At 40.9% G+C, this 23205-nt stretch overlaps 1 protein-coding gene across 1 annotated transcript; it reads left to right on the top strand.

Moving 5' to 3' along the window:
* The first annotated feature begins 1067 nt into the window (after positions 1 to 1067).
* Positions 1068 to 20739, top strand: MTFR2 (mitochondrial fission regulator 2). The gene is made up of 9 exons (XM_054992755.1): positions 1068 to 1169; positions 3661 to 3779; positions 6750 to 6872; positions 8454 to 8558; positions 10560 to 10681; positions 11807 to 12003; positions 13680 to 13971; positions 16027 to 16210; positions 20221 to 20739. The coding sequence occupies exons 2-9, from the start codon at positions 3717 to 3719 to the stop codon at positions 20317 to 20319; spliced, it is 1185 nt and encodes a 394-aa protein (XP_054848730.1). The 5' UTR covers positions 1068 to 1169; positions 3661 to 3716; the 3' UTR covers positions 20320 to 20739.
* The last annotated feature ends 2466 nt before the right edge of the window (positions 20740 to 23205 follow it).

Here is a 23205-nt window from a genome sequence, read left to right as displayed (position 1 = left end):
TTGGGAGTACTGTATTTGGTTGTTTACCAAGCCCCATTTGGTTTTGGAACCGCAAGTTATAGACCCCTGATTCTGTGCATATGTTGCCTTTTATAAACTGGTTGGCTTGCAACAAAAAACCAAGTTTCTTTCAGAAAGGGGGGAATGTGTTACGGTGAGGTCACCGCTTGGCCTACATGCGGCTATTTACTCCATTTATATCCTGCCTTTCTCCTCAGTGGTTTACATCGTGTCTCATTTTATTATTGCAGCAACCCTGTAATGTAAGTTAGGCTGAGTGTGTGACTGCCCCAGCGCCACCCAGCAACCTTTCATTGCAGATTTGAACCGGTCTCCCCCATATCTTAGTCCAAACCCTAACCACTACACGCTACTTGGTCCAGTAGCACCTTAGAGACCAGGGTATTTATTTTATTGATTTATCACATTTCTAGACCGCCCTCCCCGTCAGATGGGCTCAGGGCGGTTTAACAACAGTTTAAAACAAAAACATTATTAAAACATATCAAAACAAATTGTTTTGAGAATCAACGCTCCTTTTGTCAGATTCATGGAAGGGAACTTTGACTCTCAAATGTTCAGACCTTAGAAATGACAGTCTCTAAAGGTGCTACTGGACCTGAATCTCGCTCTTCTTCTCCAGCCCAAGAGGGCTGCCCACCTAAAACCTCTACACAGTATGTTCCTGTACAAGGAACTGTGACAACCTTTAGAGCCTGGTAACGCTTATTCCAGTATGAGGCTTGGTGAATGATCTTCCTTTCTCTCGCATTTGAAGTCAGCCGAGACTCATGAAGGCTACAGTAGACTAGCACGTCTCCCTTTATAGAATAGCCATATGAAAATTAAAGGCCTTTCGTTGCCAATAATACAGTCGTTTTCACTGCTTTTTCCACGTCTGCCGAACCGTTTCTCCTTGCGGTCTTAGCACTCAAAAGTAGGACGGAAGGAATCGTTTTTTAGCTGCAGGATTGTCTGAGCCCCGCTCCCCGACAATCCCCCAGGCACAAGCCACGCCCACCGTGCTTCGGGTTGGCTAAGGCGTGCGCAGCCGTCCTCCCAGCTTCTCCAATGAAGTGAAAGAGTGCTAGAATTTGACTGAAACTTGCGCCGTTGGTGGGGTTTGTCGCCACGCGCTGCCGCTGGCCCCTGTCCTCCAGGTCCGCGAGGTGAGTGAGTGAGTGTGGTTGTGGGCGTCTGTTCTGTTCGTAAGGTCCCGCGCTCGCTGTTGGCGGCGGCGGCGGCGGCAGAAGGGGAGAGCGCGCGGGAGGAAGAGGCTTGTGCCCTTCTGGGGTCTTCTGATGTCTGCCCGACAGTTGGGGCTGGGGCGTCGAGAATTCACGCGTTTCTCTCCTTTCCCAAGTGCTCCCGGTGGCGCGCATAATCGGGTGGGTGGCGGAACGCTGTTGCTGAATCGACTAGCATTCACTGCAGGCAGGATGAGAGAACGGGCGTGTATCCAAAGCCAAAGTAGTGGAAGAACTCTTTAAAATTAGGACTGCCCTCAGGTGTCGTAAAAGAGCCAACTGTTCGGCCCCACAGAATTCTTAATCAGGCTGGTTGTTTAGTACAAGGCTGACAGTAGGGTCAGGACGGTGAAAAGATGCTCGAAGAATTCTGTTATATTGTGAGTGGGGCGTATAATACAAATCACACGACCGTTAGTCTTGGAAGTTTCTGTGCCCTCTGATCAAAGATCCCATCAAAGAGAGGCCAGTTTAAGTAAGTAATCAATACAATAACCTGTGCATTCAGAGAGCCACTCCCATATATTATTAGATAGGTAAAGTAGAATTGAAGCAAGGTAAGCAGATACAACAGAAAATCACAGAAGTATACAAATAATTTGTATCTGTAAGGGGTGTAGGGATCTGCAACAAAAAAACAGGAGAAAAGCTATTTATCCACACAAAAGAACAGTAAATCTCTTGAAAATAGCAGGCAGCAGTTACTCTCTGTTGCCTTTAAACCAACAGCAACATGAGAAAAAGACCCTTTCCCCTTGAAGAACAGTCAGCAGATAAATGAACAGCAACTAACAGCAACATTCAAACAATTTAGCAAAAGCCAAAGCATCCCCCACAACAGCAAGAACAGTTTTAAAAAGGTAAAGAGTAAGAAAAAACTTGTTCCTCTCCCCCCCCCCTATCCATCCTAGACACCCGGCCAATCCCTTCCCCCCCTCAAAAGACTGGAAAACCCAGTGAATTTATGACTTCCAAACCAGGTAATATTCATCCAGCAGGCAGTGCAGGTCTCTTCCTCCAACTCCAACAAGCCTCCAGGAATGTTTGCAGAAGATGGTGCATTCCAGTCTCTTCCTCCAGGCAGCAGTAGGCAGGCAGCAAATCCTCTAGTGGGTGGTGGGTAGATAAATCTCAAAGGCAAAGAGCAGACCAGAGAGCTAGCAGCACACATTCTCTCTCTCCAAAACCAGACCACACAAAATGGAGACTGCTCTGAGCCAAGCCTGTTTTTTTAACTCCTTGCAGGCAGTTTGAAAAAGATTTTATACTTATCTAGAAATCCCACTGGCTGGACAAGGAGAGCTCCTGAATGGACTGGCCACACAGGCCCCCCACCCTGCCTTACTCCCCCCCTCCTGTCTTGGGGAAAAATGAGAGAAGCTTGGGAAACACTCAGACAGGAGGCAGAAGCTGTGTTTACTGGATTAACTTGGATTGGTGTGGTCATCTTGATCCAGCTTCCCAGACTGGATCTGGGATTCTCTAATTGAACTGGAATTGGCATAAATCTGGCTATAAAAGCTGGCTGAGAAAGCCAGATTGCACAGCCATAGTGAGATATTGGTGTCTTTATGATATATGCATAAGATATACAAATCTTGGCCACACATTTAATGTGATCTTTGTGCTTGATAACTACCTAAAATCCTGAATCCCCCCTCCCCCATTGTTACTCTAAAGTTCTGAATACGACCACCACCCTGTAATATTTAGAAGTTAGAGAAAACAGCCCACAGCTTGAGGCAAAACATTTCTGTTCAGAAAAAAATGCACTATTCATTGTACAAGTGAAATGACCAATCTATAGTCCAGAGTGACAGAAATTTACAAAAATATAAAAATGAAAACCACAAATTCAGGAAACCATGACCCATTGTGAATGCCTTCCTTCCAATTCTTTTTCCAGGATATACATTTTATATAGATTTTATATACATTTTGGATATATATTTTATATATTTTATATAGATTTTATGTATTGCTTTATAGTATTCAAACTGATTAATCTACATTATCTCTGAAATTATTATGACTGTCATATATATTATTGCTATGGTCTTCATTGTATGCTGAGTTGTTTGAGACAGAAGGTGACTGGCAAATACTGTTTGTTTTTTAGGTGAAGTATTGATGACAGCGATATAATAACACTAACAGTGAAATCACTGTAAATTTTAAAGACTGGAAGACAGAATGGAAATGGTTATGAGTGCAAAATAATATGGATGGAGATAGAAGCTCCTGGTCCCACTCCCCACCCCCATCATTGTTATTTCTAAATTAGCAGGTGGTCTTCATTAGTTCTTTTAGAAATTAAGCCTCTTTCAGCATGTTTATAAAAGTTGCTGTTTTCATTTTAAACTGAGTTTATATTTTCACTCTAAATGTGAACTATTTCTTTTCTTTTTTGCAGCTGTGGCAGACGTTTACTAAATTATTTTGACATTTGAATTAATACATGTTTTGTAAATGTCTTTGCTACTGAATCTCTTAAGACAACTGCTGGAGTATTATGGTGTGCCTCCTGAATTGGTAAGCAAATACTATTGGACTGAATAAGGTGGAGGATTGGAAGATGTTTCATTAATATTTGTATTGAAACAGGATAAGGGCCATAACCAGTTTAACAACAATCACTGGCCATACTATATTGCTAAGATCTTACTTATTTGAAAATGTTTGGCTGCAGTCCAGTGTTCTATGAATGCAAGATTACTCTTGTGCATAAATGGTTGTCTAATTTTGTTTGCATTCATGTTCATCTGATGATAAATGAATGAGTGACGACTTTTTGCCTTCCAGGCCTAGGGGTGTGCACCAAAAAAAGATTCGGGTTTCCCAAATCGGGTTTACTGATGCACAGGGCAAGGATGCCACAGCCGAGGCAAGCTCCTGAATGCAAGCTCATCCCTGGGAAAGCCCACACAACCAAACATACATGCCCCCCAAACCCTCTACACCCCCAGAGCAGGCTCGCCAGCCACTCTCCATTGTTCCCTATGAGGACCAACCTTCACATCGGATCAGAGAATCACACTAATAAAAAATTAATTTAAACAAATTTTATTTATTAGATTTCTTGCACACCCTCCCCACAAGTGGGGTCAAGGCGGGTAACAGCATTAATGTTGCATTTACATTACATTGATATTAAAATACAGCATATAGTTAAACAAATAAACAGCAATACAAAATACACAAAACCATATGAAGCAAGGGAACTCTTGCAACTAGAAGTAAACTGAAGGTCCCCTCCATAACCAACTGATGGAAGGGGAACAACTTCACACCAGAGAATCACATCCATTCCACCCAAACCAAACTGAACCAAGGACCACTCTTGCAATTTAGCCCAGCAAAACCAGTGTCATTCACTGCAGCCAGGCATTGAGTTCAGCCAGTGAGGAAATACCACAGAACATAATGTAACTAAGCACCCAGCCACAAGTGGCATTCGCCGAGCATAGCTGCAAAAGAGGGACTCCGCTGACTTCAGGCTCAGAAATACTCTCAGAACTCTCAGAAAACTAACAATAAGTGAAAGCCAAGCAAAGCACACACCCCACACAACACCCCCAAAACAAGCCAAAGAAAGCCAAACAACGCATCCTCATACAGCAAAACTATTCTGCAAGCAAGCAGCAAAAATTAAACAAATTTAAAATGCAAACTAATAACAATTTCCCCTTCCCTCAACTCACTAAGACAACCCCCTCCTCACAAAGAGAAAAAAAAGTCTCCTCCAGGTGCAGTCAGTCAGGTCCGGCAGTTGTCAGGTCCAGGTGCATTTTGCTTGCAAAATCCCACCCCCAGCCACCTAGAAACCCCCCCCTAGTTTCCCCCATAGATTGGAAATGGAGAATGGAAGTGAATAGGGGCACCTTCTTTGGGGGGCCATAACATGATCCCCCAAAGTCCAATCTCCCTGAAACTTGGGGCATCTTGAGAGGACAGGTAGGAATAGGTCCCTTGCAAATTTGGTGCATTTTGCTTGCAAATTCCACCCACAGCCTCCTAGAAATCCCTCCTAGTTTTTCCCTGTAGCATTAAAAAAAACCACTTTCCTCCCAGAGAATCCCCAGAGAAGGAGCGCTGCTGCTGCAGGAACTGGCCACTCCCTCACAGCCCCCCTCCCTTCCCTGATCCACTCCCTCCTCCCCCTCCTGCCTCTCCAACCCCTCATCACTCTTCCCATCGCCTGAAAAAGGCACAAAAAACCACAGGAAGCACTGTTTCCTCTTGCCATTCTTTAGGAATGGCAAGGGAAAGACAGCTTCTGCACTACCCAGAGCTTAGCGACGCATTCTGAAGTGCTTTTGTAAACTTTGCTTCGGCATTTCTGAATCGTTTCAGCAATGCTGAGGCTGATTCGGGAATGCCAAAACATTTGGACCTGTGTATTGTCGAAGGCTTTCACGGCCGGAGAACGATGGTTGTTGGGGGTTTTCCGGGCTGTATTGCCGTGGTCTTGGCCAAGACCACGGCAATACAGCCCGGAAAACCCCCAACAACCATCATTTGGACCTGATCTGGGTTAAAAACCCGGATCCCAAACCCAAAGCACACATCCCTAGCCAGGCCTATATAGGTATATCTAATGCCTTCATTTTAAAGCTGGTATTTCTTGCCTTGTACTATAAAGAGAAAGCCTGCATTGTGTAGTGGTTAGAATATCAAACTAGAATCTGGGAGACCTAGGTTCAGTTCCCTGTTCTGCCATGAAAGTTTGCTCAGCAATCTTGGGTCAGTGGCACACTCTCAGCCTAACGTACTTCAAAGGAGAACAAAATAGAGGAGAGGAGAAGTATGCAAGCAGCTTTAGGTCCACACTGAGGAGAAACGCAGGATATAAATGAGATAAATAAATAGAAAAAATCTCACTTAAAAACTGTGCCCCGGAATTCAGTCTTGCCTCTTTCCCCATAAAGCTGAAGATCAGGAGGAGTTTTGAGAACAGTATACAATATGATATGTAGGGGGCCTGCAGCAGGAGAAGAATTGGGTGGAATTTACCTTTTCTCTCTCTTTGAGGCAACTGAGCAAGCTCTGAGAACAGCCTGAGATCATGTAAGGGCAAGTGAGGCATGACTTGCCCAGTCCTTGCTGCACTGCCCCTCCCATATCATGACATTATTTTCAAGGTTCCTCCAACTCTGAGCAGTGGCTTTATTTAATGGGGGCAGGGGACTGCCGCAAGAAGCAGAAGACAGGGGATAGTCATTGCCATGAACTCCTGCTCATTTGAGTTTGAATCCAACCCTGTGTTTTGATTAATGTTTTGAGCTGCTTAAGGAAGGGACAGGTTATAGTGCAATAAATAATGTAGATCTAGTAGGTTAGTGTCATAATGAAACAGTTTTGTAACTGGGTTACTTCTGCCACTTGACCAGTGTTAGCTTTAGCTGAGAGAGCTGTTCAAGTTCAGCTTGGGGGGAAAAACACATTAGAAGGTTTAGGTTGATAGTGTGATTCTTTTTGGTGACTGCTTTGTTATTTTGGCAGGTCTTACAAAGATGCGAAGTTTGTCTTTATCGTATTGCTCACATGGTTGGATTTCATCATCCTTTAAATACTTTTTCTTCTGTACACTTCCAACAGTTATGTGCCATCTCAAGAAGCTATTTGGTGAGGGTATCAACATTTTCCTCTTGCTCTAAGTAGTGTTCCTAAAGTCTGAAAGCTTTGACCACGGTGTCTGCAACATTCTTTGTTCCATAGCACTTTCTTTGCTCTACCGTAGCTTGAGATTCCTGCGGTTTACTACTGCCATTCTCTTCACCTTTACATGTTTGAATGTTTTATCTTGTGATTTTTCCATAAATATGTTTCTCCACAAGCAGCTAAAATTCTATTGCTTTTCTATAATTCTATCCTCATTCCTTCCTCAAAGTGCAATTAACGCTGTGTTACCGTTCTAAAATTGGTTAATGGCTGTCCTATAATGTGTTCAAAGAAAGGTCAGAGAATGGGGGGAAATGTCATGGCCCTAGGCAGAGGAGGGTAATAAAATATGTTTAATGCAGTCCATGCTAGTAGGTAAGAGACAGGCAAAATACTTTGGAGTGTTTTAACTGAAGCCCATTTAGTAGGATGATAGAGCCCACCTGAGTGGTAATGATGCTGCAGTTGTAAACCCGGTAGAATGTTTCTATAGCACACTACTTGTAACAAATTGTGAATATTATTGCTTGGATCCTATATGTTGCTTCTGCTTGTACATGCATTGCTGATTGTGGAGGATCCTCTGATACTGAACATGGATTCCTCTAGTACTTTCACCCACATCAGAAATTTATCTTTCAATGACCTAAAAAGTGCCTAATGCCAGAGGTGTGTCCTCTGCAGTGGAAGACCATTTCCAAAACTGATAGAAAGGAGTGAGAGTAGAAGCAAGGTATGGGTTCCAAACCTAGAAATCTCTAAGAAAAAGACAATGGCTTGAATTCAGACATGTGTTTCTGCAGATCTCTGTTTGTGGAGTGTGACTTTTTTGTCTCTCCCTCATGCAACAGCCTGCAATGCTGTCTGAAATCCTGTTTCTGAGGAACAGGAGAGATGCTAATCTGAATCCATGCCATATAATCAGCAGAAACTTTATCCTATCACCTCCTAGTGGCTAGGAAGTGGTCCTTCTCATATTTCTCCGTTGTCAAAAAACACATTTTGGTTCTGGGTATGTTACTTATTAATAGGAAATTAAAATAAAATTAAAATGGCCTTCCCTTCTAATAAGAAATTGTAATTTTGTTTATTGAATTGTAAGCTACTTTGATGGTGGTGGTAAGTGCTGTCAATTCGCAGCTGACTTATAGCAATACCTGCTGGGGTTTTCAAGACAAGTGGTTAACAGAGATGGTTTGCCGTTGCCTGCCTCTACATACTGACCCTGGTCTTCCTTGGTGATCTCCCATCCAATTACTAACCAAGTTAGTAATCTTGGTTAGTTTAGTTTCTGAGCTGATGAGCTACCTTATGCTTCCTTAAATACCTGGAGAAATCTTCTCTTGTTAATGTTATTTTTTCTGCATTTCAGGTTTGCTTGAAAACAAAATATAAAGTTAAAAGGCATCTCTGTTGTTCCATTTGTTGTATGTACATTTATATCAATTTAATTAATTAAAAGGTAAACCCATAATGAACTAAAATGTTTTAACTGGCTGACAGCCCTATTTATATTTAAAGTTGAAAGATCTTCTTTTTTCTTAGTTGTCTTGGCTTTGGGAGACAAAGAAATATGGATCTACTCGAAGTTTTGTTCGCAGATTGGGAAGAATTCTATCCTTAGCGCCTTGTCCAAGGGCTCACTTTCAGGTGTGAGAATTATTGCAAAATCCACTACTAATATCTTGTCTAATTTGACTCGTAAAGTCCGACCTCTTATTGCTGCATTTTGTTTTGTATGGCATGCAGGGTGGATTTGATTTAAATCAAACTGACTTAAATCACGATTTAAATCACGATTTAAATCACTAGTCATTAAGGCTTGATTTAAATCATAGTTTTCTACATAAAGACTAATTCTTGCTGGTATAACTTTAATATGCAAGTAGATGCCTGCCTTACCGATAGATAAAGGAACTTCATTAAAGTAGTCCCAAACTGGGTCTCTTTTACGGCCTGCTGCCATTATAGGTTTTTTCCTCCAAGGAAAGAATGTGATAAACCTCAGGTCATACACACAAAAGATCCAAAGATTGTGCAGTATTGTGCTCAAAAAGTTTCACTTTCATTTTGTACTGCTTGCCCCTCCCTCCTCACACTTAGTTTCTTCTTGTGCAGATCTATTCCACTCCAAACAATCAGAAAAATATTGTTTCTATTCACTGAACTTCTTGAAACTTAGCACTAGAGCAGTTGATTCTGTCTTCATAGGTTTGTAGAACAATAGGATTAAGGTCTTTTTCTCAATTCTGTTCATGTTATAACATTTTTGCTGTGAAGAAGAGGCATGTGATCTCTGCTGAGCTGACACAAATTCAGTTTTGAGAACTGCAAAACCAAGCATCTGTGATAATATCTTGTAGGCAGAGAAACTGCCCAATAATCTTACAAAAACCTCTGGAAGAGCATGACATTGTGAATGGATTAATGGAATTTATTTACCAAAAAAATTAAACATATACAGCCTTATTTTACATAATTAAAAACTAATCTTTATTTCATGATGGAATAACCTTTGGATGGTAATATACTTTCCTCAAAAAGCATTTTATTTTAAAAAATCCGATTTAAATAAAAAAAAATCCGATTTAAATTAAAAAAATCGATTTTTTTGATTTCTTTAAAAAAATCATTGATTTTTATCCACCCTGATGGCATGTAATACTAAGGAAAATGAATATTAGGCACCCACTAAGACAATGTCGCTTGAACTCTACTACATATGATTTTGAAAAAATGTATCAAAACTGAGGAAACAAACAATGTACTACTCCATTCCTGGAAAGTATTTGGGACAGGCTACAGCTCAATGGTAGAGCATGCACAAGGTTCCAGGTTCACTCCTTGGCATCTCCATTTAAAAGGATCAGTTACAAGGTGATGTGAAAGACCTCTACCTGAAGCTTTGGCAAGTCATTTCTAATCTGAGTAGACAGTACCTACCTTGATGAACTAAAGGTCCATTCTCTAAGGGAACGTCATGAGAGACTTGAGCTATCTCGTGTCTGACAGCTTTAAAATTTTTAAAATTATTTTATTTATGTTATTTATACACCTTTCGCACCAAGACTCAAGGTAGATTACACAGTGTAACTCAAGGGGTCCCCAGCCTTTTTGAGTCTGTGGACACCTTTGGAATTCTGACACAGTGGTGGACACAGCCATAAAATAGCTGCTACAGGAAGCAGAGCCAATCACAAAATGTAAAGGAGTAAGGTTATGCATAACTCAATAGTAACTCTTCACCATGCTGCCTCTGGGCGATAGGGGTGGGGCAGATGGTCTTGAGAACAACATGAGAGACAAATTAGGAGTCTGCAAAAATCACTCCCCCCCCCCCCCACATTAGTGTTTCTTTACCATGGGATCCTTGTTGGATGGAGGCATTTACCAAAGGGAGCACCTTAACAAATTCTGTAAAGGCTGTTTTCTTTGCATTGACTCTCAAAAAATTAGGGTTAATTTAGCTGGAGAAGTAATTGATGGTGGATATAGGAGAAATGTAAAGTATTTTTTTGGTATTGTTCACAAAGCAAGAACATACTGTACATTTTTATGATGTTAAAACTTACAGACACCTTTTCTATATTTACATTTTTTTTAAAAAACTGACATTTTTAGGCATTTGACTGTTTTTCTCTGTTTCTTTAGCTGGGCTCGTGTTTGAATTCCTTGGACTCAGGGCAACATGACATTGTTCATTCTGCTACACCCTCTTTTGCTGATGTCTTGTGGATTGCAAATGATGATAGAACACCACCTGCTAGATTTAGGCAAGTAAAACTGGTTTGTTTCCTGAAGAATAATTTTGCATAGGAACCAAACCCCTATATTTGAACTGGAATTGCCTGGATCTCTCTTTGTTCCAGTTAATTGATATTAGATAAAACTTTTGGTAAAAACAACCAGCATTCAACATTTTTTAAAAATCCATGTCTTTTTGAGACTTCCCTAGCAATGTTTTGTGGGTTTTTTTGCAAATATACTTTGAAACAAGTCCTTGTTTGAATGATCTTGGGTAATGGGGAACCTATGTTGTTACAGGGAATGTGCTATCACAGTAACATTTTCCAAAAGAAAGAATCATGTTCATATATATATCAATAGTAGCTGTTTGTGCAAAAATTTCCCTTTATGTGCAAAGTGCCATTTTACTGATATACCTATCACCAAATCTTTACTTATGGGATATCAGTTTGCTTGACACGAGGACAGAGTGATAAAGCCCTTACTGCATGCTCTGTCATCCTTGGGAAACCTTCCAGAGGTTTATGTACTCTAGTTTGTGTGCTGTGCTTAGCTGCAGAATTTGCTAGAGGCTTGTGCTACATTGTGTTACATTGTGTATAGGCTCAGCAGGAGGAACATTTTTTTTTTGCTCTCTGTTGACTTCAGTTGGAGTGTTCTGGCTTATACCACCTGTTTTGCTGATGTAATGCATCATCATTGCCAAGATATGAAAGGGCTTAGGAACTGATTAAGCTCCATTCCTTCACCATCATACCACAACTCTTCCCATTTTTGGCCTCTGCTGCAGTCCTTCAAGTTTTGACATGGGGGGCAGTTGAGATCCTCAGTGCCTCCAGATTGTGCAACTGAACCACATGTTTGCTGTGCTAGGCTATGGAATTTTCGGTTAATAAATATTTTAGGAAGTTTTCTCTTATATATTGGAGTCAACTATAAATTTTAAATACCAGGTTTTCCTTTACAAATACTGCAAACTTTAGAACTGATGATGCTACACATGAAGAGAGAGAACATATTTATTAGGGCATATAATTTTAAGTTCATGTGCTAGTCAAATGAATATATTTCATGTATATCTATCATAATGCACTTAAATTTTTGAGTGATTACTTCTGTAATTTTCAAAGCTGTAAATTGGTATTTTTTAGATTTGATGAACAAGCAGTGCCTGTGTTTGTATCTTCAATACCTCTGCCAGCATCTTCAAAAGGAAAAAGACCAAAAGCAACAGTTGTGAATGAAGATGCAATAAAAAAAATTTCTGCACTTGAGCAAGAGTTAACTCATCTTCGGGCAGAGATTGCTGCAATTGTCTCAGTGAACGGGATAAGAAATGATCAGACATGTAAGTCTGCGTCTGTGACCTGCTCTTATATGTTCAGTTACATAGTAAAATGTATAGAAAACTGTCTTGCTAGTCTCTTTACTTATTAATCCTGTCTGGGGTTTATGTGTTAACTTAAAGCAAATTGTTTAAAATTAACATGCCTAATTTACTGATCTGTTCAACTGTAGGAAAGCAACAATGGCATTGTGTCAATGAGACCTATAGAACAGGAGAAGGCAGACTAAGTTTCTGGGTGCTGCATAATTTTTTTCAAGAGCTTTGGAACTACAAAATGATGGTTTTGTGAGAGGAACCAGTCACAAAATGGCTGCTTGTAGAAAAATTACATAGCTTAGAGCAGGCATGTAGTGCTCAGAGGATGAAACCTTTCACCTGTTGTTCTCCCAAAGCAGGCCCCCACCACAATCCCAAATTGTAACTTGCCTTGCAGTGGAAAAATACAGCTGGAGAAAAGTAGCAGCTCTGATGCAGGAAAAGAGTCGCTAATCATGCTCCTTTCATGTCTGTAGCAAAGGTGCAGTTGTGTGCATGGGAAGGAGGAAAGGTTTTGGGGGAAGAGTGCTGGTGCTGTTGTTTTCCCATCCAGAACAAAGCGGTGTGTGGCACATATATGTGCCACCTCCTGCTTTGTTCAAAAGAGAAAGAGGAGAGAAGCTGCTATGGTAGGTTTAAAGGGAAGGATAAGAAAGTGATTACAGCTACCTTTAATTTCTTGGAGAGTAACTGTTAACATCCTATTGGCCTTCTGCCCACCATTGCCATACAAGTTTGATTATTATTTGTTTCGAGCTTATATGCTCAAATCCAAAGAAGTACACTAACTAGTTCAACCAGTCCCAGAGAGGTTTGGACATGTGTTTTCCCATCTTTCCATACAGCAAACTACTGAAATGGAGTGCCCTTCAAAATTAGATTGTGAAACAGCAAGCGGCTTTGGTGTTTAAAGAAAAACAATACAAACTTTCACCGAATACTTCCACAGCTCTTTGGATCTTGTTATTTGAATGCATAAAATAATTTCTCCGTTAAAATACATATGAATGTTTATTTTCTAAGTGGAGCTGCATGTATTTTATACACAGTTATACTGTACCTTTGCAGCTATATGGGAACTGTATGTTTTGTTCAAAATTCAGCCTTCCAGAACTTTTATTTTAAATCAGGAAGCAAGTTCTTAATTTTTAAAATTTTAGTAAGAAATTTGAAAATGTGTTAAGTAATAACTTCTTAAATTATAGAAGGCCTGAAGAGAACTTCTTTGATTGAAATATTGTAGATAGTTATTAAATCTACTTTATTTACTGTAGTTTTATTTCTGTGCAACTCTACAGAGCTCAGAGCGGCATGCGTGAGAGGATTCCATTTTATCTTCACAATATTGCTGTGTGGTAACCTAAGCTGAAGGACAGCCTAAAAAAATCACCCAGTGTTCTTTATGGCTGAGCAGGGATCTGAATCCAATCTAGATTTCCCCAGGGCATCTCTGATACTTTGCTAGAGCCAGTTCGAAACTGTTTTATCTAGGATTCATTCAGGATTATCATCTACCTGTTAATGTTTTACTATTCTAGACTACATAGATAAGCAAAGTGTTTGATCAAGGATTCATCTCTATTACACATTTTAATGTGAATTGTCCAGTTCTGTGATCTCCTAATATTTGTTCTCAATAGGTTCAGGTACTGCGAATTCATCAAATACTCTCTGGAGCACTTTTCCACAGTTGGCAATGACTTCTACACCAGTTCCCATTTCTTATTGTAACACAGTCATTCCACCACCGCCCCCACTTCCATCTGAATTTGATTCCCATGTTTCAGCAGTTGAACTTATAAAACAACGTAGGGCTGCAAGTAAGATCAAAGATATTGCAAATAGGGCTGGATATCAGAAGGTTAAGGCTGTTCCCAGTATGACAGATGTTCTCAAGGATATAAATAAAGTCAAATTAAGAGCTGTTGAGAGGTAAGTTGAGCAATATATGCATTTTGGAATAAAACAAGTGGGGGACCCCTTATAGCCTCTCATCTTTTCCTGCTTCCTTCTCTCGTTCCCATCCACCAGTCAACCTGTGTTTATCTGCCTCGTTGCCTTCTGCTTTCCTTCCTCTCCGTCAGGCTCTCAGTGGGAAAGCTATTCATGGTTCCAAATGCTGGGCCTGGTTGGGCCCAGTTGCATAGTGGGGAATCTACAAAGACTTGTGGCAGGGGGGACCTCACTTTCCCCTCTGTCCCCCTCCCAACATATTTTCTTCCTCCTCACATATTTCCTCTTTTCCTCCTCCTGGCAACTCTCATATCCTTATTTTTCCATACTTGCTTTTCTCTTGCCAATCCACCTACCCACTGACCTTTTACCTATCCCCTTCCCCATCTTCTGCTATATTTATTTATTTTATTCGATTTATATTCCGCCCTCCCCACATCAGCAGGCTCAGGGCGGATTACAGTTAACACAAATAAATATAAAATACATGTACCTTTAAAAACCAATAGAACTTAAATATTTAAAACACACATCAAGCAATACAGCAGCAATTTTTTAAGAAAACATATTTTTTAAAGAAAACTTATCTTAATTTTTTAAGAAAACGTATCTTTAGTCCTAGCCCAATTGATACTGTCACCTTTCGAGCCCTTGGTACATTGCCCTACTTTATTGGAAAGTAGCCTTTCTTAAAGCCATCACTTCTCTTAGGAGGGTAGGCGAATTGGGAGCTGAGGGCAGACACCCCCATTCTTTCAATTTTTCCCACAAAGGGTTATATTACATCCTAGCCTCCTATGCCTCCCCAAGGTGGTTTTGAAGTTTCATCTTCAACAAAAGGTCATGCTACCAATGTTCTTATTCAATGTTATTATTCAATGTTATTATTCATTTATATCCCACTTTCTCCACAGTGGGGATACAGAGCTGTTTACAACATTCTCCTCTCCATTTTATCATCACAACAACCTTGTGAGGTTAGGCTAGGAGTGTGACTGGCCCAAGGTCCTCAGCAAGCTTCCATGGTAGAGCAGGGATTTGAAGCTGGGTCTCCCAGATCATAGTCCAAACCTCTAACATCTACACCACACTGGCTCTCCTATATATTGCTATACTCCCTGTGGTGTGGTTGGGAAATCTTTAAAAATCATCCGGTTATATATTCTCTGTAATTTCTGTCACAAATTATAGTTCTGTGATCCACACAAAAAGTTGGTCAGCTTTATTTTACAAATTATATGAACTGACAAATCAGGATGACCACATACAGCAGAATTACCTGGAGTGGCCAAGGACCGGAGTGGTGGTTCATGGTATTCTAACACCACCATGCTGCTTAAGGTACCATTTTTCAAACTGGGGCCCATGAGGACATTCCAGGGGGTCTGCAAGTCTGTTAAAAGTACAGGGCCTTAGGGCTGTGCATCTGCCAAAAATCCAGGAAATTCAGATCCAGTTTTCAGGGATCCAAAAAGAAAATTCAGGAGCCTTCCCCAATTTCTATGAGGAACTTTTTCCAGGCCCCTTCCCACTTCTGTTCAATTTGACTTAACTGGTTAATAACTTCTATATGAGGAAGTTTCTTGCTCTGTCTGGCACAAAGTCTGTTCCAATTAAGGAGTGAGGTTGATTAGAATTTGAGTCATGGCTTTTTGAATGGTTGCTCTAGAGAATCAGCTGTCCTCTAAAACCTGCCCTTGTATGTCCTTGTAAGCCATATACAGCAGTCTTGCTCATGAGAGAGCAGGCAGAACTTCAAGGTGTGAAAACAAAACAAAAATCAAAATAGGATCCTTAGGTTGCTAAAACTGTTAGCTAAAGGAAAATGAATTCCTTAATGTTTTTATAGACAGTTACAGAATAATATTTACATAATGTTGACCTCAATTCACAGAAAGCCAGACAACTGTCTACAGTTCTAGGAGAGAAAATGCTGGAAGTTAAACATGATAATTATCACTATTGTATGTACTTAATAACCGGGAGCAGAAAATAATTGCATTAAAGACTGGAAACATTTTGATTGTCCTCCAGGTCACCAGGAGGTACACCTTTACCCAAAACAAAGAAAGTAACTAGATTACAGTGGGATCCAGCAGCTATAATAGCAGAAGCTCTTAAGGCGAAATTTGCAGCCCACAGCAATGATAATGATTCATTTGATAAGGAGAACAGATCCTCTGACGCTTCTCCATTTTCCAGTCCAGAAATCCCAACAGTACGTATCTGACTTTTAAAAAATACTGTCCTTTTTATGTAAATAGTGTTGATGAGAGGAATAGTCATTCTTCAAGAGCAGGAAAATTTGCTTTTAAGTTGACTGAAGAAAGGACATGAGGTCTTTATTTTCTATAGCTAGTCTGGAAGAGACATAGATGTGCAGCAAATGCTCCGTTGACCCTGCTTTTACAAATCATAGTAACATTGCTGGTTCAGTCAGTATATTTTAGTTCAGGAAACAATGAATATACTTCCTTCTCTTCCAGTGCGGGGAAGTAATCTTTCTCTGGGTAATGCCTCCTACTCACTCCAAGGAAGGGCTTATGCTAATTAATTCTTAAGAGGAACAGTAGAGGATGGATCTTCTCCAGTCTACTACTCCAGGCAAGACTCACTTAACTAGCTCCTTGTAAGCCAAAAAAAAGAAAGAGAAAGATTTATTTTTTTGTTCATTAGGCCAAAGGCAGTTAAAATATTTAAAGGTCAACCTCCTTCGCAAGTCCAGGCTGTCCATAGAAAAATTCTTTGTCTAGAAGCTTTTTGGGGATCCTGCTTTGGAAAAGCTTTTAGTTCAGACTGAGGAGATAAAGAAGGCTATGTCATCTAGCTCCTCTTCTTCAGGTAGAGAAAAGCACTTGGAATAGATCACAGAATTCCTTTAGTCCCTTTCACTCCTGGGGAAAACACAACATGGACAACATATGTTCCAGGCCACCTTGGAACAGTACAAGGCTTGGCTGGCAGGTCCCCCCCCTCCCGAGTCAACCCAGAACAGACAATCGTCAGTTCAGCAAAAAGTCTGGCTCCTACTGACTGTATTATTAGGGGGATGGCTTCAGTGGGTCAGCCATGTCTGGCACCATTTCACACAGGACAAATGGGTCAAAAATCATTCCATCAGATTAATTATAGAGTTTGTAAGCCATCCTCCCTTCACGTCTGACCATTCTCCCAGTTCTCCCTTGATGTCTCATGCCATAGCACATCTTGTGCAGATTGGATCTGTAGAACCAGTTTTTCGGGATCAGCTCCTCAAGGAAGTCTATTCTATCCTTTTCCTGGTGCCAGAGCAATCAGATAAATGGAGAGCAGTCTGGATTTGAAGTCTGTCAACAACATGGTGGTCAAACAAAATTTCAAATTAATTCCTTCAGATCCATTCTAGCAGCTCTCCGTCAAGGCTACTTTTTGACCTCAGTGGACCTCAGACAAGCATGCCTGCATGTTCCAATACACTCCACTTCCAGACAGTTCTTTTGCTTTACCTACAAGGGTTTGTACTACCATAGTATTGCCTGTCTTCATCTCTAGGGTGTTCAAAGAGGATATAGTCCCTGACCAGGGAGAGAGACCAATGGGAACTAGGCAGGACCTTGCACTTTCTGCATCATCATGGTTTCCTAGAGGAATGTCCCTAAGAGCCATCTGAACCTGACTCAGGACATTATCCATCTGGGAGCAAGGATTGTTACCTCTCAAGGGAAGTTTTCCTTACAGAGAGAAACAGATCAGCGCAATCCAGGTTGCTCAGAGACCTGCAACCAAGAAGGCAAAAATGTTATGGTTTTTCCCCAGAATTCTGGGCATCATGGCCTCAGCCACGGTAGACATAGTTCAGTGGGCCCATTTCCATCCATGTCCTCTTCTGTGGACTATCTTACATTTCCAACAAAACATTCTATGTCATGGTCACACAAAATTGATCTTACTAGAGTCACACAGAACCCTGACTTGGTGGTGCAACAGCATATTTTTTTTGGCTCCTCTGGTTCTGAACAACAAATGCCAGTTTTCTGGGTTGAGGAGCTCTTTGCCTGGGTCAGCTGGCTCAGGGGAAGTTGATGGCAAGTGAACAGAACTTCAGCATCAGTTGGCTGGAGCTGCATGCATTCAGGTTGGTGCTGCTAGTCTTCAAGCATCTAATAGTTGGAAAGTACCTCCTAGTTAAGACAGGCGATGTCACAGTAAAAGCGCACATCAGCAGATAAGGTGGAATGTTATCTTGCACCCCACAGATGGAAGGCATCTCAACTCCTTAATTGGGCAGAAAAACACCTTGCAAGCATTCAGGCTCAGCATCTCCAGGGCATCTTGAACATAGAGGCCAACTGACTGAGCAGACAGCAGATAGACTCAGGGAAGTGGTGACTGAATCCCACAATCTTCACATTGGTGGTATGTCGCTTTGAAAATCCTTGCATAATTGCACTGTTCCCAGGTTCCCACCTCGCTTCAAAATCTCTCAAGCAGCAGGAGAAAGACACAAGGTCTTCTGCATGCCTTTTCACACTCTATTACCTGCCAGTCTTCTCAACAAGGTTCAGAGTGAGGGGGCCCTAGTGATTCTCATTGGCCCTTTCTGGCCCAGGAAGCTTTAATATCTAGTCAACATGGCATTTGGCTTTGGAGGATTCTCTTTCTCACCCAGAACTGAAATGGAAATTAGCCTTATGGAAATTGAAAGGAGAACCTTAGAGATCATGGGCTTCCCCCAGGAAGCGGTGGAGGACTGTATAATGTTCAAACAGAAGCAACAACTTTATGGAACAGGCCAGGATGGAATAAGTGTGGACAGGGCATGAAAGTGCTGAGATAGAATTTGTTTAATAGTACAGATTACACCATGAGTAATAGGCAAAGATATTTTCCTTGAAGCTAGTTTCTTATGTTCCTGGTTCTTAACAGTGAGCAGTATTTTGCTTAATTCGTTAGTTATAGCAACAATGTTTCTTCACAGAGTTTTCTTTGACAACTCAGGTTTCCTGGAGTTAGTTTAAAGCTGTTTTCCCTTCACAACGGACCCAAGGTCCTCCTTAGAGCCAAACCCCTTTAGAACCTGGGCAGGAACTAATCTTCTAAGAAGATATAACCCTCCTTCTTTTGGTTTGACAAGGAGTCTCAATCCACTGCCCTATCACTCTTGCCAACATACACTCCCAGTTCTTTCATGGCTGTCTAAACAAGCTTCAGCTTGTGCTGACTCTTATACTTGGAATTCTTCCTCAGAACAATGATGTTACAGTTAAGGCAAAAGATTCATTTTCCCTTACTCCAGAGGGGAACCTGTCTGACTGTTCCTATCAGACTCTCACACATACTCCCTCTGAATAATCCTATCAGCAACCAGCTGTCAGCCTGAAGGCTGGTCTTGACTGGCCTATCAGAGAGGGGGGAAGCATCCTGTCAATCAATCTCTCATTCCAGGCAATTGTTTTCTCTTTCCCTTCCAGTTGTCTGATTGCTGCACTTAGGAAACCTCCTTTAAATTGCACTCAGTTGCATCTTTCCACTTTTGGTGAAGACATGAGATACTTGGCTATTGCTCTAGCATGCAGAACCCATTCCACAGTGTGTTTCCTGATCACCCTGGCAGCTACTTTCCTCTGAGCTGGCAAATAAATGACATCCTGTTCCTCCATCAACTTTTAACATATAATAGGAAGGAAGGCGATCTACCACTGTAGCAGGAACAATACTGTAGCAGTGAGCAGGAACAATGCTGGTATGTGGTGATAGTAGCTGAGGATTTTCACACTTTTTCCAGGAGTGAAGGCAAACAATGCTGTGCTTTTCACCTGCTATCTAATAAGATTCCAGAACCTGATCCTAAGCTTTCTGATTAGGCACACTTTCTCTTGAGTTGTGCTTGAAATTGGTGGGGACTTTGAGGCAAATGAACGTAAGATTTGGGTGCGAGGCATCACAATACCGTTGCTTCCACTATTTAGAAGCAGATGGGTCATTTAGTGATGGATGCATTTGGAAAAAACTCATGCCAGTTTGAATATGTGAAACTGAACTATGACTGAGAAAGCAGAAAAAGAAGTTTAGAAATCACTCAGTAAACTCTTAGCCAGAATAAGGAACAGATTTTAACACATGGGATTAGGACATGGATAAGCATGTTTTAAATGTACATTGTAATATGGAAAATGAATGTAATATGGAAAACTTCTCATATTTTTTATCTTTTCTTAAATATACTGATTGAAGTATGTTTGGTTTCAGGTTGGCCGTCACATTTTGAAGCCAAATATCAAACAAGCACTGATTAGAGTTGAGGAATTCAGACATCTATCAGCTACAAAAGCAAGATCTCCTATTTAGCCCTGTTGTAGACTTTTTGAAACAGCTTAGTATAACTGTGTCTGGCAAGGCTGCTTTGTCTTCATTTCATAGATTTCAGATAGTTTCTATGGTACAAGGCAATGACTTTTAAGCTCTTACTTTTATATGGTGTATTCTAGCAGCCAGCCTTGTTAATGCAGAACTTGTTTCATGTAGTATTTTATAAGCTGGAATACTTAATGTTTCTAAACTTTTTAGACTGGCATGCAGCATTTCAGTTGGAAAAGTAAATATGTCTCAAGAATGGTAAGAACAATGGAAACAAATATAGATGTGGATCCTTTGGAATGTATGATTATCCAGTTGAAATGTTAATATATTAGCGTCAAGCAAGAAACAGTTTGTCAATGCTTAATTTTATCTTATATCATCAAAATAATAACTTACAAAATTGGTGTTGGTGGGATTTACTTGGCTTTCAGTAAAGGAAGTTAATTCTGTATTAACTGCTCCTGTTCCAAAAAAAAAGTTATAAAGAAACCACAACAATTTGCTTGCCTTCGTATGCATATTTAAAATTCATGATATGAATTAATATTTCTGTTGACCACTTTGTACCCAGTACATTCAGGTTATAAAATAAATCCTTTATGTATAGACAAGTTGATAAACAGAACCAGGGCCCCCCAACTCCTATTTTGAGCACTGATCACAGCTACTCCAAACCTTAGGCAGAAGGAAGGTTCCTGTTCTTTTATTTTGAGAGACTTTTTAGTCTCTGGGTTGTACCCACATGCAACTCATGAATGTTTTATTTAAACACACGTTTAAATAAAACTTCAATTTATTAATTAATAGAGTGTTGCTGAGCATAAAGCACTCAAATTCAGGCAACAGACACACAAAACAAATAACCTCACTGTTGTTAGCTAAAATTTATCTAAAACTTATAAAGCTTGCTACCTATGCATCTCTGGTTAGCTTCTTAGTTGGTCGTTTCTCACCAGTTTCTTTAGGAGTGCCCTTTCCCATGCCATGCTGCACAAGGCATGCTGAAGCACTGAGGAGCATGGAGCCAGCAGCTTCTTTCTCACATGATTGTGAAGGAATAGTTAGAGAATGAAAGAGGAGACGTGTGAGCTAGGAGGCCATCTTTTCAGGACTCTAGCCATCACTCTACCAACCAACAGCCAATCAGGATCTCAGTGTTTCTAGCTGTGTGAAATCAGGGAGTGAAAGTAGGAGCTGTGACAGCCAGTCTCCCAAGGTTGAATCTCTAGGGAACCAAGACTGGTCTGCAGGTGTTTGAATCAGTAGAGCGAGCACGTTTTTGAGCTAGGCCAGAGCCTGGGGCCCTGAAAAACGTATACCACTGAACCGAAGTCCAGCCATTCAGGATAAAAACATGCCTTTAACTGTCAGCTTCTTTACACATCTGCGTGATAAATATTTCAGATTTCATTTTTCAAGATTTGTGAAGGTATATATGCAACCTGATAAAATTAACATCTTTTGGAACATAAAAAGTAGAAGTTTTATTATCTAAAACTGGCTTTTTCTCTTCTACCACAGCTACCTATGCTCTGGCAAGCCAGAGGCATACCTGGGATTGAGATTCTGCATGGCCCGGTTCACATCCATAGTATATAAGCATTTAGGACTTGACCAGGTTCTGTTCATATAGTCTACCCTTATAACAGATTATTTTTCATCAGTAGATATCCTTACAGCCCCCCCCCCCCATTTGTTCCTTGGACACAGTTTCTGTAAATTAATTTGCTGAGCTTCCTGGCTGCCCTAGGGTGAATCCCTAAGTCCATGTCCCACAGGAGGACTAGCTTCCAGCTCTATCCTTTCTCTTACACAGGAATCAAGAGACTCCTACCGTCCTTCTGCCTATGCCTAAAACACCCAAGGAAGCAGGACTTGCATGAATTGGATGTCAAGCGGGCACTCAAGACATACGTCAAGTGCACAGCTTCCTTCTGTTGCTCAGAGTTTTTGTCTCTTACAGTCTGGGAGACTGGAGCAAGAGAATATCCAAGTCCACTTTAGTTAGATGGATTAAATGACTGTATCTCCCTGGCCTCTCTGGCATCACAGCATGCTCCACCAGAAGAGCAGTGACTTTAGCAGCCTTCTCTTCTAACGCGGCTCTTGAAGAGACCTGTAAGGCAGTTGCTCCTGTCTCCTTAACTAGGAGATGTTGTAAGTCTGACATCTATGCCTTGGCTGAGGCAGCATTTGGCAGAAGGGTCCTCCATCAGGTGGTTTCCCAATGTCTCTCACCTGGGATGACTCAGCTTTTCATAAGAATGGCTTCCTCCACTGATAGAGAAAGAAACATTGGGCTTAACATGAAGATTTCTTCTCATTGGATTGGAATGTATCCTCCCCCCTTCCCACCAGTCAGTGGCCTGGGAATTCCTGAAGAGCGATCTTTTTTTCTCATCTATCTTCTCTCCTTTCTCAGGACTTCCTGGGTGCTTTAGCTCTCTATTCCAGTGGAAGCTATCCAAACTGAGTAGCTTGGCAAGTCATGTATTTGGGTATTCACCCAAGGTCAGCTGGGCAGATCATTAAATTAATGCGTATAAATCCTGCCCAAGGAGCAAGTGGGTTCATAATCCATCATGACAATACTTTCCATTCCACTGAGAAAAAATGTTCACAGTAAGTCTGACATTTCTCTCTCTTGAATGGGTCACTTTGTAAAAGATAGGAAGAAGAAAAATCCCCCAGAACTTTGATTATCTTCCTTGAGATATGGCTTCCTTCCGAAACTGTTGTTTCATGTTTACTACGGTCCATCAACGCACAATTTTTTAAAGGAAATAACAGTTTTTATATTCTGTAGTCACAACCTCTGCATACATTCACAAATGCACTAAATGTTTTTTATCATTTTGAAAAAAGGTTACATTG

Source organism: Eublepharis macularius, chromosome 1 (assembly GCF_028583425.1).
Source record: "Eublepharis macularius isolate TG4126 chromosome 1, MPM_Emac_v1.0, whole genome shotgun sequence".
In the NCBI taxonomy this organism is placed as follows: Eukaryota; Metazoa; Chordata; class Lepidosauria; order Squamata; family Eublepharidae; genus Eublepharis; species Eublepharis macularius.
The sequence above is the reverse complement of the archived record's forward strand: the minus strand, read 5'-3'. Positions and strand labels throughout refer to the sequence as shown.